The sequence below is a fragment of the Streptopelia decaocto genome (genome assembly GCF_964273445.1).
Source record: "Streptopelia decaocto genome assembly, chromosome: 6".
Classification (NCBI taxonomy): domain Eukaryota; kingdom Metazoa; phylum Chordata; class Aves; order Columbiformes; family Columbidae; genus Streptopelia; species Streptopelia decaocto.
In genome coordinates this window covers 66,186,293-66,202,226 of record NC_138660.1, presented here as the reverse complement: position 1 = coordinate 66,202,226, position 15,934 = coordinate 66,186,293, and the positions used below count along the sequence as shown (strand labels likewise).

Genomic DNA, 15,934 nt, shown 5'->3' with positions numbered 1-15,934 from the left:
TCAATTAGAAAATAGTCTGTGCAATAAAGAATGGAAAAAATACGACATAGCTACTTATCTTTAGGCAAAACAAATTCATAACAAAATCTAAATCAGAGAATTACTGACATCTCTCTCACTTTCTTGGAAAAAAAGCTCTGGACACTAGATACTATCCAATACGCCTGTGTAATGTGCAGATGCATTTTACACCATCACGTAACAGAGAGAAACTTACACAAACTCATACTTTTTCTACTACTATAACACCCTCAACCGTTCATGGCCTCATTGATTTCCAAACTTGTCTGCAAAGCAGGAGAGCAAAGCAAGAAGTCAGACAAAGAACAATTTGCTTTATTGAAAATGTAATTCTCTCAAGGCACAACGAATAACTGTATATTGCATTCAGATATATAAATATCCATTTTTAAGCTCAGAAGGATCCCCAGAGCCCTGAGGGCAGCAGGAAGGACACTGGCCGGGGACTCGTGGTGGGACACCCGCTGTCCCTGTGCCACCAAGCCCCATGCTCAGAGCTGGGCTAAACGTTTGTTCCGTTTCTCACCCTCTGTATCAACACTAACAGATGCTATCAGGAGATAGAAGTATGTGTGTGTGTGTATTTATAGTAAATTTATACACAGGCCTGTATTATAATCTCCTTGTTTGTATCTCCATACCTATGTTTGTAGATAGTCCAGACAGGAAGGATAATTAAATGAGTTACATTGAAAGAATATAAAAAGAATGAAGAAGAAACAAGCATTAAAAAAAAAAATTATAGAAAAAACACAGATAGGTGATTTCAAAGAAAACAAACAGATAAAAGAGAGGAAATGGAAAGAGATCTTTTTCAAAGACAACTCCTACATAGACCTACTTTTCCCATGCAGCAATACTGAGTAAGGGTGAAATTGGAATGAAGCCATTTTATTCATTTTAAATGAAGCCATTTAAAAATCTATATTCTAATTAAACACAGAGTGTAACTGCTCAAGTTGTGGCAGAACCATTTTGCAGAGTGGAGAGGACAGAGTGTGGAGCACCTGCCAGAGGTTACACAGAGCTCCAAAGAGGAGTGCTGTGGAAAATTTTCTAATCTTAAGATCTAGGAGGTAGACAAAATTAAAGACTATCATTACTGTCATTCTCGTGTTAACTTTTGGTATGAACTTGGCATCCTCATCTGTTTATAAAAGCAGAAACACTGCTTAACCTTGTTTTTAGGTTTAAAATAAGTATTACTAAATAATAACTACAGAGACAAAAACTGGTTGTGAGATAGAGGTCCAGCCGTTGCAGCAGTGCTACCCCAAGTTCAGGCCTTCCACCCGTTACTTCACCAACAGCCTTCAAAACAGCACCAAATTTCACGCTAGGGATATTTTGAAACATTCATTCATCAGTTCCCTTCTGGAGATAACATCTCATTGATCTTCAGTGGCACACGGAGTGAACTGGAGCGGAGGGAAGGGCCACAGCAGCGGCTGGAACGCAGGAGGAAACCGCTGGGAACCTCGCTGCTCGCACCACGCTCAACACCTTTCACCTGGGCTTGCAGGGGGGCGATGTTCATGGTGTTTTTTCAAATACACCCTCACACACACACAGAGAAGCACAAGAGGGGAGCAGTCATATTGAACTTTTGAGGCTACATCCAGTTGTAAGTACCCCGTGTCTATTACGTATAGAAGTCTCTATCTTTGTTAGGCTGCAAGACAAGAAAATATTTGGACTTTCCTAAAATCTAGCTGGAAGCTGGAAAAAAGTAAGGTTCATTATCCTCTTTAGACAAAAACCAGCAAATGGGGAAGATGAGCTGAAGTGTGAGATGCACAGAACCAGAGTCTCAACAGTGTTTAGGTATCAAAAAATACAAATAACTGTCCCGGGGGTGTCGGTTCAGAAATCCTTGAGCAAACATGTGCAAAACCTGCTTGTTTCTAAAGCATCCAAATGCCTTTAAATTCCCAGGACAGTAAAACAGAATCTAAGAGTTCGCTACTACTATTTCCTTTTTTTTTTTTTTTTTGGCAAACTTGGTTAACTTAATAAAAAGTAGTTTGAATTAAGGAAAAAAAAAAAGGCTTATTATCTCCATGTGAATGCAGGTACAATGTCAGCTCTACACTGGTACACAGCCTGAGGGGAAAATAATCTGATTAATCAAGTGTTACATAAGAAAACTGGTCAGAATTTGCATAAATAGATACGAAGATACATTGCTGCTTGAGGAAGCACAGATAAGTAATTTACCTTCCCAATTAGCAAAAAATATCTTATTCTATTAAAAAAATAGTCCTTTGCTTCACCTGCAATTAAAAAGATTGGTCATCTCAGTAGCAGGTTATTTTTGCTAGAAGGCTTTCCACCTTAAGATAGTTAATATACCATCTGTCAACTGAATAAAGAGAGAAGACAGTCCCCACTAAAACAGCCTGCACCAAACTTAAGAGCAAGGAAAAAAACAACAGATGAAAAGTGACTGAACAAAGATCAGTTGGGATTTTTACATAACTCACAGCAAATTAAAAAAAGCCCAAGTGCTTTTCTTATTGCTGGTCCAACTCTCTCTACAATGACTTGTAGGTTGATTTACCCTCCCACAAACGTCACCCAACTGCTGCCAGATGCCTTTTTCCTGACAAGGATGGGCAGGACAAGCAGCAACAGTCTCCAAGTGCAGCCCTTGTGTCGGAGCTACAACACAGACTGGCGCAGGTGTAGGACACGGGAAGTCTTTCCAGCAGCCCGGGAGCACAGCAAAGCTCAGCAACACGTGCCCAAGAGCGGCGATGGACTTGGGACCTTACAAAACAAACAACCGACAAGTACAGGAGTCTTAAAGGCAAGAAGAAAGACCAAATGGTCTTTAAAAAGTCCTTTCACCCCCATTTCTACAACCAAGTTTAGCCCAATACTAATTATTTCCATCCCTAAGCTTTCTAGTTCTCCAACTCAGCATTTGAGGCCCATATTTGGAACTAGAATAGAACGTCATTGTGCTACCCAGTGAGAGCCACCCCTCCACCCCAAAATCACTAAAGCCATTTTCTCCTCCTCACAGAACAGACAAATGTGCAGATGTTCACACGTGCACAAACGTGCTCACAGCTCCAGTGCTCAGCAATAGCTTGGGCCATTGTACTTTCTCCCTTGAATAGAACTGTAGGAAGAATGCAAAATCCAGACGCAGACATCCATCTGGGTAGATTAAGAAAGCCATTTTCTGGCAATTGAGAGCAATGAGGAACAAAGCAAAAGTGATGGCAATCATACACTATTGTTCCCTTTCAGATTTAGCACTATTTCTTAGTTTGGTTCAAAAAATGCAAACACAAGTCCCCAACCTGTGGCCATAGGCACCAGTGATGATTCCCCAGGCGCTTCCACCACTGGTGCTTCTGCCCTTGAGAGAACCTTGAACAAACCCCATCCCAGCGCCCGCTCTGATGCAAATCCCTGTAACACACGGATCGCTTCTCCTCCTCGACAAAACTCCTTGTTTCTCATGTTTCTCACGTATGGAATGTGAAATACTTTGACTTAGCCACTGTTTACTTAAACCTAATCCCATTTCTTCTTTAGTGAAAAAAACCTCATTTAGATCATTCTTATTGTCAACATAGTTATTATAACCATTGTTTTAGAGACTGTTAGGCCAGCTGGCATTTTCTGTAAAAACATTAATCACAATGAAACCATCAGCCATTTCACTGGAGTATAATGCAGTCTGATAACAAATGGTAACCTTGAAAAGCTATCTAAAAAAGTCTCAAGGATTTAAATAGTGCTCCAAGTTGTAATGCACTCAGCTCTTATTTCCATACAGTAAATTACATTGCTCCAGTCTATCAGAAACAGCCCAGTCCATTTCACATTCTTCACTTTATTAGGCTTTACACTGAAAATTAAATATAAGGAAATGTAAGCCCAGAGCTCAAGAGCATCACTCCAGTAACACCGTGCTCTCCCCACCTCGCTGTCTCACACTCTCCTCCTCTCCTCCCTCTCCACCCTTCTCTTTCTCACTTTTTCTTTCTCTCATTGTCTCTTTTTTTCCCCATTTCTCTTTTCCTCTCTTCTACATCCTCCCCCCACGTCCAACTTGCCTGTCAAGGTATCTAGAAGGTCCAAGTTAACATATGTGCAAAAGCATATTTTCATTCTATTTTCAAACAGGCCTTTGCAAAGTATTGCCCTTTATATTTGGTTAATGAAGAAGACTTGGTCACTGATTTAGGTCTTCCAAATTGCTCTCAAACAGGATTTTATTTGACCGTTTTCAGAGGAAACCAACTTCCACAGGGGATATAATACCCTCTCCAAGTCTACAAACAGCAATGCGCTGCTTCTGTCAGCACACACTGTACCATTGAAACAGCTCCTCAAACTTCCAAAAGTTGAGTGGCGTGTCAGCAACCCAGACTAATGATTTTTAAGCTCTACAACTCCAGTCCCACCAGCTTTTATTACAAGCTTAGCCGTCTGAAGTCAGAATTGCTGTAATTAGGCTCCCCTCTGAGAAGAGGCAACTGGAGTCTTATGACTCATTTCCTCTCTCCAACATCAAATAATTTAGCTCCTGGTCCTCACCCCCCATCATCTAGACTACACGCACGTTGGTTTGCTCCAGGTTGTCCTAACAAACCAAATAACTTCCTCCAGAACAGAGCCCAGGGTTCACCACAGGGCTGCTCACCCGGGGACATCTCCCCACCAGCAGACACAGAAACTCTCAGCAGATCCAGCTCCACCTCTGAAACACCGGTGAGATCTTTGACACTGCTCCAGTAGCTTCTGCCCCTCTGAAAAACCCCAAAGCTCTCATGCCACTCCCACTGTCTCCGTACTTTGATTCAAAAACAAAAACCAAGAAGCAGATCCTGCGGGGAACAGGGACACCACACGAGGCCAGGGAACAACTAGACCAGGTACTACTGGTAGCCCCTGAGATGCTGGAGTAGTTGTAATACCAGTGTGGATGGACCATCCGGCATCAGAACCAAGCAGGAGGTCTGAGGGTGGTTTGGGAGGTGTCAATTAAATTCGCCAACCCAAAAGGTTTGATTCTCAAGTTCAAATATTGAAATTTCAATTGTTTATGAAGGTTTTGTTTTAAAGAAATAGGGTGCTATCCCACAGGGACTTGTGCTCTCATTTCATTTTTAAAATACAGCTACAAAACCAGTGCTGTTTTCCTTTAATGGCCCACCATTCCATTCAAAGACAGAGCTACTCCACGCTCATCCCATCCTGAACAGTTCCACACTGCATTAAGAATACACTTTTTGTCACTTATATCACAAAAAGCAAGTATTTGCGTGGAGTAATAGTCATACACAAGGAGAAAGCAAGGAACAACTAATGCAATTCCTTCAGCTGTTTGTTTTGTTTTTTGGTTGGGTTTGGTTTCTTTACACAGACAAGCCCTTAAAAAAAAGAAATGCTTGGAGTTACTAATTACTAAACTCCCATACAGACAACTAAACAGTTATTATCCTGTCTTCAAATAGCTTGAGGGGATAGTGAGACATCTTTCTCCCTTCCCCCAAACAAGAATAAACAAAGACAACACCTACCTTTAACAATCTGCTTGGCACAGGCATTATAAACTTGTTCCTGCGTTGTATTAGGAGGTAACACTCTATCAAAGACATACGGCTTCCCTTGCTGCAAACAGAAGAGAAACTCTGTAAGATAAAGAACACTTAAAATGGTTTACAGACCCAATTTAACAGGCATTCTGAAATGCAGCATTTACTACAAAGGAAGCCATTCAGTGCAATGGAGACGACAATATTTTGTTGACTAAACAGATGTGACATCTCATGTGCTCCAAAACCGTCTTTTCTATAGCTGGCAAATAAACTGTGGCATATGTTTTCTGTGTGTTCACATTTGGGTCAGCAGCTACAGTTGCAGGAGACAACAAGCTGAAATATCAGCAATTGAAAGTTGATTATTTTCTCCCTCTCTTGGGAGTTATGGGGGAATAGCCATATAAATATTTGCAAAGGATTTGCTGTTCATTACTGGAAACCAGTGAAAGCTGTGGTGCAAGAAACGGCGCTCAAAGGAGAGAGAATGAGAGGTTTGCAGGTCCTGAGAGCTGCCTCCTGCTGAGGCCGGGGTGGCCCAGCACACAGCATGTTCCTTCAGCAGAACCAGCCTGGTTTCATTTCTAAAAGCGCAGGTTAGACCCCAATCAAGCAGCCCAGTCAGGCTGCTATGTTGCCCTAAGCTTGTATTTTATTCAGAAATTGTCATGATTTTTTTCCTTAGCACCAGCAAATAACAAGATGCTGTGTGGAAAGAGCTCCAAGATGATGTTTTGAATGGGACTGGGGCCACTTCCAGGTTTTGAACCACCACAGACACTGAGCTGCCCTAATTGCCAGGTGACACCACAGCTGACACTGGTTCCTATGTATATACGGTGTAGCACAACCCACACATACACTTGCAGAACATGTTGATTCCTCTTTGTAGCGAGTATAATCGGTTACAAGAGAAACACATAATAGCAATCCTAAAAATAGGTTTGCATGACACTTAAAAGGCAAATCAATTCTTAAGACAGCAATTCAGCTCCTTTCAACTCAAAAACAAGCAAGACATTTGCATTTAAAATACAATTCCTTTATTGAAAGTTACACTAAGCGGACGTGCAACATCTTTCTCATCTTCCATCAAAGCCTGTAATATTTCCCTTCGAAGACATGACACCTGCTCCGAGAACAGTGTAACGAGGGCTTCAAAGCTGACTGCGAGGTGGCTGGGTACCCGATGCAGGAGTCTCGTTCTGTTGAGTTGATGTGCCATTTCTGCCATTTGCCGACAGCTGTTCAAATGCTGTGCTCAATTAGCCATTTTTGTCACACTTTGATTTTATTTCAAGCATATCATAAGCTTACACTTGCCTGCTCCTTAAACTCGGCTACTTAACAGCCATAGGGGAAAATAAGAGAGAGAGATGTTTGCCTGCAATGTGTGTTTGTCATGTTTCCGCCCAGAATTTCAGATCTCAAGGATAAGGCAGGGATTTATAAATCATTTAGTAAAGAATTCATGGTCTTGTGCTGGCATGGGGTGAACACTGGGCCATCCAAGCACCCCACTTGGTAAGACACAAGATCAAAGAGGTGGCCCAGACCAACATCCCAACGCAACCCCAGACTGATATCCCAGTGCAGCCCCAGACTGACATCCCAACGCAGCCCCAGACCGACGTCCCAACGCAACCCCAGACCGACGTCCCAACGCAGCCCCAGACCGACGTCCCAACGCAGCCCCAGACCGACGTCCCAACGCAGCCCCAGACCGACGTCCCAACGCAGCCCCAGACCGACGTCCCAACGCAGCCCCAGACCGACGTCCCAACGCAGCCCCAGCCCCCAGTCCTCACCCCCAGCCCCAGGAGAGGGGTGCAATGTTGGGAGCACCCAGCTGGCACCCACCTCAAGCCCTATTTCTCCACAGCTTTCCACGACAGTGCACACTGTGTGGTTCTCAGCCAGACACCGCTCTTCATTCCCAGGATGAGAAGGGCTACCCAGCCTTGCCATAACTATTCTAGAACAACTTCTAAAATTGTTTTTTTTTACCTACTTACCCCCGTTTTGCTTATTCCAAGCACTAGACAATAAGCCCTAATGCAAGAGGCCAAAGACCACATGGACACACAACCTCAGCCATCCACTTATCCCATTTATTTCTGAGTTGAGGCTTATTCACTAAGCAATGCAAGAAAGTAGCAGAGAGCAATGCCAGCACATCATCCTATCACGGCAAACACAGCGCTCCAGGCACACATTGCCCCAGTGCCACCAATCCAGCTCTTCTACCGAGCTCTCAACAACTATAATATCAGAGATACCCTGAAACAATCGCATCATAATTGTGCTGCAGGCAGCTGAAAGAGGCACTGGCTGCAACTGTTATTTATCTGCCAAGCTGAAAAGCTGCAAATGTTAAAGCAGCAATTCACAAATGTGCAACCTAAGTCCAATTTCTTCCTCCCTTCTGGGAAGCTAAAACACTGAACACCCATCACTGATATGTGAAGAAAATACATGAATGTGAAGGATCACAAGGCATCTGTCACCAACTGCACAAAATGAGAGCGCTCTGTCATCCAAGCAGCATTTACAGGTTTTGTGGGAGGGTTTTTGTGCTTCCAGCCTGCCCTGCTTTGGGGATTTTTTTGTTTTGGAGGTTGTTATTAAGCTCTTCATTGTGACAGACTTCCCTCAAAGGTAACAAAAGCCACATCCAGCCTACAAAGGCAACATGCTGGTAGATCCCAAGGTTTCACTCCAAAACACAGAGGGACAGTGAGCAAGCATGAACATCACCTTAATTTTAGCGTGTTCCCAAGCAGTACTTTGGCCCCTACTGTCAACTTCAGAAATAACATAACTGCTTTTATTTTTTTTTCCAAATGTAACTCAGCCTGAATTAAATGCCAATATCAGGGAGATTTCAGCCTTATTAGAGCTTACTCAAGAAAGCAATAAGCAGCCAGAAAGAAAGTGTTATTTTCTGAGCTAACAGTTTTATCTGTGCACCTCCTCCATACATTATTTTTCAAACTTTCTCATTATTCGTGGTGTATTATCTCTCATACATAAATCACATCTTCCTTCCTATGCCATTACTTCCTACCGTCCCCCTGACAATCTGTTCCATTAACTCGTGCCACTGCTGCATAATGGCTGGGATAAGTGCTCCCATCCACCCACACAATTCCTGTTCAAGTTGCATTGACAGCAAGATAGATACTGTTCTGGCCCTTCCATAGCACAAAGAAAGATATTCCTATGTATTGCCAATTATTTCACCAGCTTAACGTACAGAGTTTCCTATTGAGTTTACAGGCTTGGCATTTAAAAAAAAAAATAACCTGAAAATATCACAAGCATAAGAAGGACCAAACCATAAATGTACGAGTTACCTAAACCATCATTTTCAAGCAACATCACAGAGCAGTGCTATCATTAGAAGCTAAAGCAGTCTCAATTAAAGATAATAAAATATATTTCCTGTTTTTTAAAAAAATAAATAAACCTCAACTCTCCTAAATTCCACATAGACAGGAAATGACAAGTGCTCAGTGCTTAGAGCTGCATGCTAAGAATTAGGAGTCTTAATGCAATTTCATTATTAATTCTCTGTGATCTTCAGACAGATGTTCAGGGTCGACTCCACCAGTGTACCTGTGGGTTACGATGCTAAGCAAGACAACACCCCACTTCCAGGAAACTGAGCTCGGAGGCAGAATCCAGAGCTCAAGGCTCATCCCCAAAGTGCCTTATAAAAACCACAGGCCAGGTGAGATGGCTCAGAACAGAATCTCCAACAGCCAGCACGTAGCTCAGATATTTAATTGCTAAAGTAGAAAGGAAGAATAGAGCCTGCAAAATGCTGCGTTTCTCTGCTTTTTGGGGGGCTGTAAGGAGATGTTTGAGTCTGAGGAGGAATTATAGCCTGAAAACATCCCCTAGAATTAGAGATACCATCCAGATTTCTCCCAGGAGAGATACAAGTTTGTTCTGCTTGAGCAAACAACAGCTGGGAGCAAGTTATGTGACACCTGGCAGTTGGGAATGTGCCTAGAGCGGTTCTGCCCCCAAACGTGCTGATGGCAGAGGTGAAGCTCCCTCATACTTGCCTGCAAAACATTGTGCCAGTATATCCTCAAGGCAAGGAAAGGGAGGGATGCGGGTGGTTTGGGAGGAACAAACATGGGACAAAGGGACAAAAGCACCAGCCATGTAAGCAAGCTGCTGGTCACTACACTCGTCCACCACATCCCACATCTGATCAGCACAGTCCTATCATCTTACTATTAATAAATTCCTTTCTAACTCTGTTTCTGGGTGACGGAGTTAATTCTGTGTGCACGCATGTGTACGGGGGTCTGAGTACCAGCAACCAAAGTGGGACCACAGGTCACAAGGTCCATGTGGCTGTGCCACCAGTTGTATCTCTGTGTGAGGAGGTCACCAGGCTGCCAGATTTGGCGCTTTCTAACAGCCAATTGTTCGGGCACTCAGCTGAAATGGGCAGAGGGATCATGTACACAGCGTCACTCTCATTCATTTTAGTCCTCTGTCCGCTCAGAAGGCAAGAATGTTCTTTTCTCCACAGCCATGTCAAACAAAGGCACCCCCTTTGCCCCTGTAAAAGGGGTGCATCGGTCCTGCAATCATCAGCCGATAGCTCGGGAAACCTTTTGGTCCCTGCAAATACAAAACAGGGCCAAATCACATGGCTTCATTTATCAGATGAATTGTTTGGCAAATCATGACTTTGCTGAAACTCTGTCATTATTATTCTGGCTCTCTATTCAAGTCAAAGAGTTTTATTGATGCAGTTGGAATGAATGATCTATGAGTGGGTTTAATATACCTTACAAGATGCCACTGCCAGTACAAACAACGCATGAGTATACAGGTAATAGAATCATGTGATATGTAGGAGCTTAATTAACAGGAAATTATTTCCCAGCTAGTTTTCACTACCATAAGTGCTCTTGTAGGAGAGGTTTTATAAATAAAAGATGTATAATTGCAGGTCTGGAAGGCAGAATTTTTCAAAGAGCAGAAAGCAAACTCTTACCAGCAGCAGTTCAGTTTTTCAGGGGAGGCACATCCCTCACCCAGCACTGAGCTTCTCTCTCAGAAGGCGCCATAAAACACATTTCTCCCCTCTAGCCTATAGGAGTTGGAATTAAAGTCTTTACTTCCTTTCAAAATATAGAGGAAACATTTACTGAGCGCTGTATCATATGTGCTCCATTCACAAATGGGATAAATAACTGGCCCTGCAAATTTCTCTGCAATTAGATAGAAGGACTTTTTTGCCCACAAGTTATAGAGGTTCTGCAACTACAAGGTTGTTTCTAATTTGCTGATAAAGCACAAGAAAGAAACAGTATATATCCCCTTCTCCTGAAGCCATCGATCTCTAGTGAGGATTGAAAACATGAGGATTAAAGACAGAGGGAGGAAATAAATGCATGTTAGCAAACCAGTCAAATTTGTTTCTTATGTTTTCCCTTTATTCAGTCGTACCTATGAAATGCTACTACCATCCTATTCGTTCTCTATGTTAACTTGCTCTTTGAAAACATTGATGCAGTAGCAATTCCCCCAGTGGACTGGAATTCAAAACACTTGGGATAAAAAAATATAGACATTTATCAGGATAACCTGAATACACTACATAGTCAAACCAAGTTCTCCAAAAGAAATTCTTAAATCTTGGTAATACTCCTAAATCTCAGTTGGAAAATAAATTAAAACAAGCAGTCATGTATGAACAGGCACTGCAGAGCAATTTGAGTCAAACACAACGTTACTTTTGCATAGCAGGCTTAATTATTGATCTGCCTTATGAATATTTCTGTGGAGCTGATGGAATTTGGCTCAGGGCCAGAGATCCACTTTTAGCTTCCACTCTCAGCAGAAAGCACCTTTAACTCCTTGCAACAAATCCTGTTTTGAGAAAGCATTATTTTAGTTTGGTATAGATCTACAATTTAGGAAACTAAGCCTTAAAAATTATTCTTTAAAGTTTTTCTTCTACCTAGAAACATGACCTGGAAAATATAGTCTTTGAAAAACCTCAGATGAATGTGTCTCTAATGGTCTTTGGGGAAACAGGAGAACATCATCCCCAGCACCATCCCTCTGGCTTTCAGGTAGCTTGCCCCACTGTATTACGTGTAACAGATAAGTACTCATTTAATTTAATATGCTCTAACTTATTTAATAAACCTTTTCATGCCTATTCAAAGCTGCCTTCATAATCTACTCGTTTTACTTCGGCAAAGCACAGACAAGTTAAATCAAATTAACTTTAAAATGCTGTCACTCGCATTTCAGATAAAGTTCCTCTGGACATCAGAGGTTCTTAAGTAAACAGAAATCCTGTGAGGATATTTACTGCATAATATTTGGAGCCACAATGAGAACACAGGGTCCTCATCTGACCTGCTTTTGATAGATCCACTTGCAACAGACACCTTCCAAACTCTCCTAGAAAAAAAAAGCACTCAGTGAGCTCTGCAGGTGAGCCAGACTCAAAATTATCAACATTTCTCTGGTTTCACCAGGCTCCAGCATTTCAGCCAACCTACTCTACTCCCTTACATCAACTGCAGAAGAGAATTTTATCATTTCTTTTGTATACAAAATCAGGCAAGCTAACAGTTTGGAAGGAAAAGACAGAAAAATATTCTTCATAGAAGAAAAGAGAAAGAAAACTATCATAATTATAGGAGCCTTGCTCCTCTAACTAAAGGTATTGTGATTTTTGTAGCAGTTCAGAATAAAAAGAGAACAATGTATTAATTGTCTGTTTTGTAAAAACGCAATACTTCAAAATTGGTTTTAAAGTACTGCGGGGTTGTTATTTTCTTTAAACAACAACAGAAACATTTCCTACCCATAAAGTAATGTAACAAAACCTGTCCTCAGGCAGCTTCCTACAGCAATGGAAGAGGAGTCAGCCCAGGCCACTTCATGGGTGGGCAGCCACGGGAATAAGTTACTTGTGGAGCAGCATCTCTGCTTATTGTCAGTGTGTATAATATTAAAAAAAACCAACAACAACAACAACTAAGTGGACATTTCAAAATATGAAGTGAAGCAGCTTTGGTGAATTAAAAGTCCCAAGTAAGATGCTGACTGTCAGCTCTACCTACAGAAGAGAAGCACAACATAGACCAGCCCTGCTTCAAGACATAACTACATCTTAATTCTGCCGTGACAGCGTTGTGTTAATCTCCACTTTGTTAAACATATCACTTACAGATTTATGGGGCAACTGGGCGGCTCAGGAGATTAGTAATGGGATACTGAGCACTGTCAGATGTAGCTTCAAATCCACCTCGGGTCAGGAGAGGTCAAAATGAAATGGGAGGGCATCACTGGTCCGTAGAGCAGCCTTCTTTTCAGCATGCTCCGCAAAAGCAAGGATTGAAGGGGATCAGAGAACAAACTACACCACTGGGCATAGAGCCTTGTGTCAGGCTGGATATATATTGGCAAAAGAAACAAGTGAGACGCTTGCACCCCACTGCCTGCATTGTCCGGTATTTGTTCTGCAGAGAAAGCATTTCACAAGCGTAAAGTCTCCCATTTGCAGCTGGGCTATATACTCATTCAGTCTCCCGGGGATTAATCCAGAGCCACTAATTTGTTGTGTGTCCGAATCGTGACGGAGGAGTTCCTGGAGGGTCTCGAAGCTGCCCTGGCAATCCCAACCGCAGGGAGCCCAGACCCCAACAGACAGCATGGGGCTGGGCCCCCTTTGCTCCCCAAACCGACCCCCATCACCCTGACCCACGCGGACCCCAATGCCACCTGCGTGGTGGCACGCCATAGTGAGAACATGGTTCTCCACTGAGGACACGCTCCACCAAGCAGGGTTGAATTGTTCTCATCCTGTTGTCACTGATAACAAAGTGTAGGACCAATGGCAACACGGGTACATGTAAATTATTCTCTGCCCTCAAGAACTGAGAGATCTCAGGTGTTCAAAAGCCCAGACTAGTTGCATCCAAGACAAGTGAGAAAGGACAATGCCAGAGTCCATAATCTAATGGAGGAACTGTACTCCCAGATATCAGGAAATAACCCTCGCCCTTGACACCTTGCTGGTTGAGCATGTTCCTAAGTTACTGGGAGACCGGTAACAATTTAGACTTGGTTCCTCATTTACAAACTGAGACACTAAATGCCAATAGTGCTAGGAGCTTCAGTGTTTGCTGACCTCCTGTTTAAAAGCATGCAGTATAACAGAAATATTATCACTAGTCTGCCCCAACCTCCTCTCACGCAATGCAATTAAAACCACACACACTGAATATATATCGGGGATTAAGGAAGGAGAATGACCGCACCGCTACTTCTGTATTTCCCTTCACCTTTTCCATCGAAAAGTGATACTCAAAAGAAGAACCGACAGGGCAGCACACACAGCAGTGTTGTATCTAGTTTTATCTACAGAGATATTTGATGCACAGCTGCCCTGGCATTACCTTCAATTTTGTAGCTTGACTGCTCACAGCCCAGACTCGTGTAGTATATTGGAAATATTCGGCTCTATAGCTATAGCAACAGCTCCAATTTGAGCATGGAAGAGCCTTCACGGAAGCTCAGATGTCGAGGCAGGCAGTGCAATTACCCTGTCACCGAGTAATGCAGACAAGTTGCTCCTGGCAACAAACCTCTTCAAACACAGCCAGAGAACAGAGACCCCACTCGCCAGCACGGCCATTTTGATGAGCTCCCACCATTTCTCCCCATTCTGGTAGCGAGGACTCTCCAGCACCTGGGGCAGACCCACTGCTGCAAGACCCGCCTTTCACACGCGAAATGCACATCTAAAAGCTTATTTAATAAGAATAAGGAGTGAGGTCAGATCATCTTGGAAGGAACACGCAGTAACCGCAGCATTTCATGCAGACTTTGATTCCTGCTGCAAAAATCGCTGACCTCCTTCCACTCTGGTAACGCTTCTATTGATATTTTTACCTCTTCTTCTGATTCTTATCTCCATTTGCCTAGTTGCTTCTCCCCCTGTCAATTCACCCAATTTAAGACAGGCAGGGGTGGAGGAGAGAGGAGGCAGCTCCACTTTGGGAGGACCAAACCCTCCCAGAACCAGCCAAGCACAAGTTGGTCATTTGGAGCTTCAGCTCCAGCTGGCAAGAGCACCAGCTTCTGGCATCCCCACCCTTTACCCGCACAGACAGGAACCCACTCACTCCCACCCATAACCTTACAACCAACAAGCTTCTTGGCTTGTTGCACTGATTTCCTTATCTAGCTCATCTCATTTTCTAGAGGGGGGAAAAAAAAGCAGAACTCTCAGTTTTACTCTATATCTCCAAATCTCACAATTTGAGCACCAATCACCCAGTCTTACTCAAGCTAAAGCATTTGGGGTCAAGTAATTATATTTTTTAAATCACATTTTAAAATAAAATTTTAAAAAATAAGGATTCTGTCTCTGGGGGGGGTAGGAAAACTTAAACAGGGAATTGTTAAACAGAGACCCCAACGTTATTTGTAAAGCCCATACATTTGTGGGAACAGGGTCATGCTACTGCAATGCTTGGCTTGGTAATACTCAGCAATAGTATTCCAGTGCCACCATTCTTATTTGTACCTCTAGTTCCTAGTAATTAGACAAGTAGTGACAAAAAAATCATCCTTACAAAAAACTGCAACCTCTTAGAAACTGGAATTACTGCCTTCTTCATTTTTGCACCAGTTACTAGGATGAAAACAAAGTATTTAAGAATATGGTTTTTGTATTTCTGGTAAGTTAAACCATCACTGATGAATTAAGTCAATGATCAAGTAATTCAGAGTTGTTTAAATCTCATTCTGATTTCGAGTGGCATTGGTCCCGAATGGCTCTGCATTTGGTAGTGAGAACCCATACCGAGAAATCTGGTGACAACTTGTGCTTTCCTGGACAGCTGGCACAGGGGATCTGATTGTGTTAATGCACAGAATATAGCTCAAACTGTTACACAAATAATAGAAATAAAAGTGATACTATTGAGCTGGTTAAAACATACGAGGCACACATGAAAATATCCTCCAGTGAACTTTGTAAGAACAAAGAGCTGCAGAATTTCTTTTTGAAACACACTGCTTGGACCTTCTTTGGTAATTTTTGTTGGTTTTATGTGCAAATATAGATTTTTTTTGGTCTCATACCTCCTTCCTGTGCATTCCCTGCAGTTAGAAATGCACTAATATATAAGCACATCTCTTCTTACAGCACAGCAATGAGATCAGCAGACCAGCCCACTTTCTGCTAAATTATCCAGAAACAGGCAATGCTGGCTGGAATTATCTGACAGTAATTCTATTATCAGATTTAGTAATGCTGAGATATTCCTTCTGCATTTTCCAAATCTTCAAAG

At 42.5% G+C, this 15,934-nt stretch overlaps 1 protein-coding gene across 2 annotated transcripts in view; it reads right to left on the bottom strand.

Annotated features, from left to right (window-relative positions):
* Nucleotides 1-15,934, bottom strand: part of KIF5C (kinesin family member 5C) — a 74,772-nt gene that overhangs the window by 46,543 nt on the left and 12,295 nt on the right. For both annotated transcript variants that reach the window (XR_014184513.1, XM_082057342.1), the window contains exon 2: nucleotides 5,565-5,655. Coding sequence is in view for 1 of the 2 variants with exons in the window: in XM_082057342.1 (XP_081913468.1) it covers nucleotides 5,565-5,655 (91 nt within the window). In the remaining variant the exon portion in view is untranslated. The remainder of the gene's footprint in view (nucleotides 1-5,564; nucleotides 5,656-15,934) is intronic.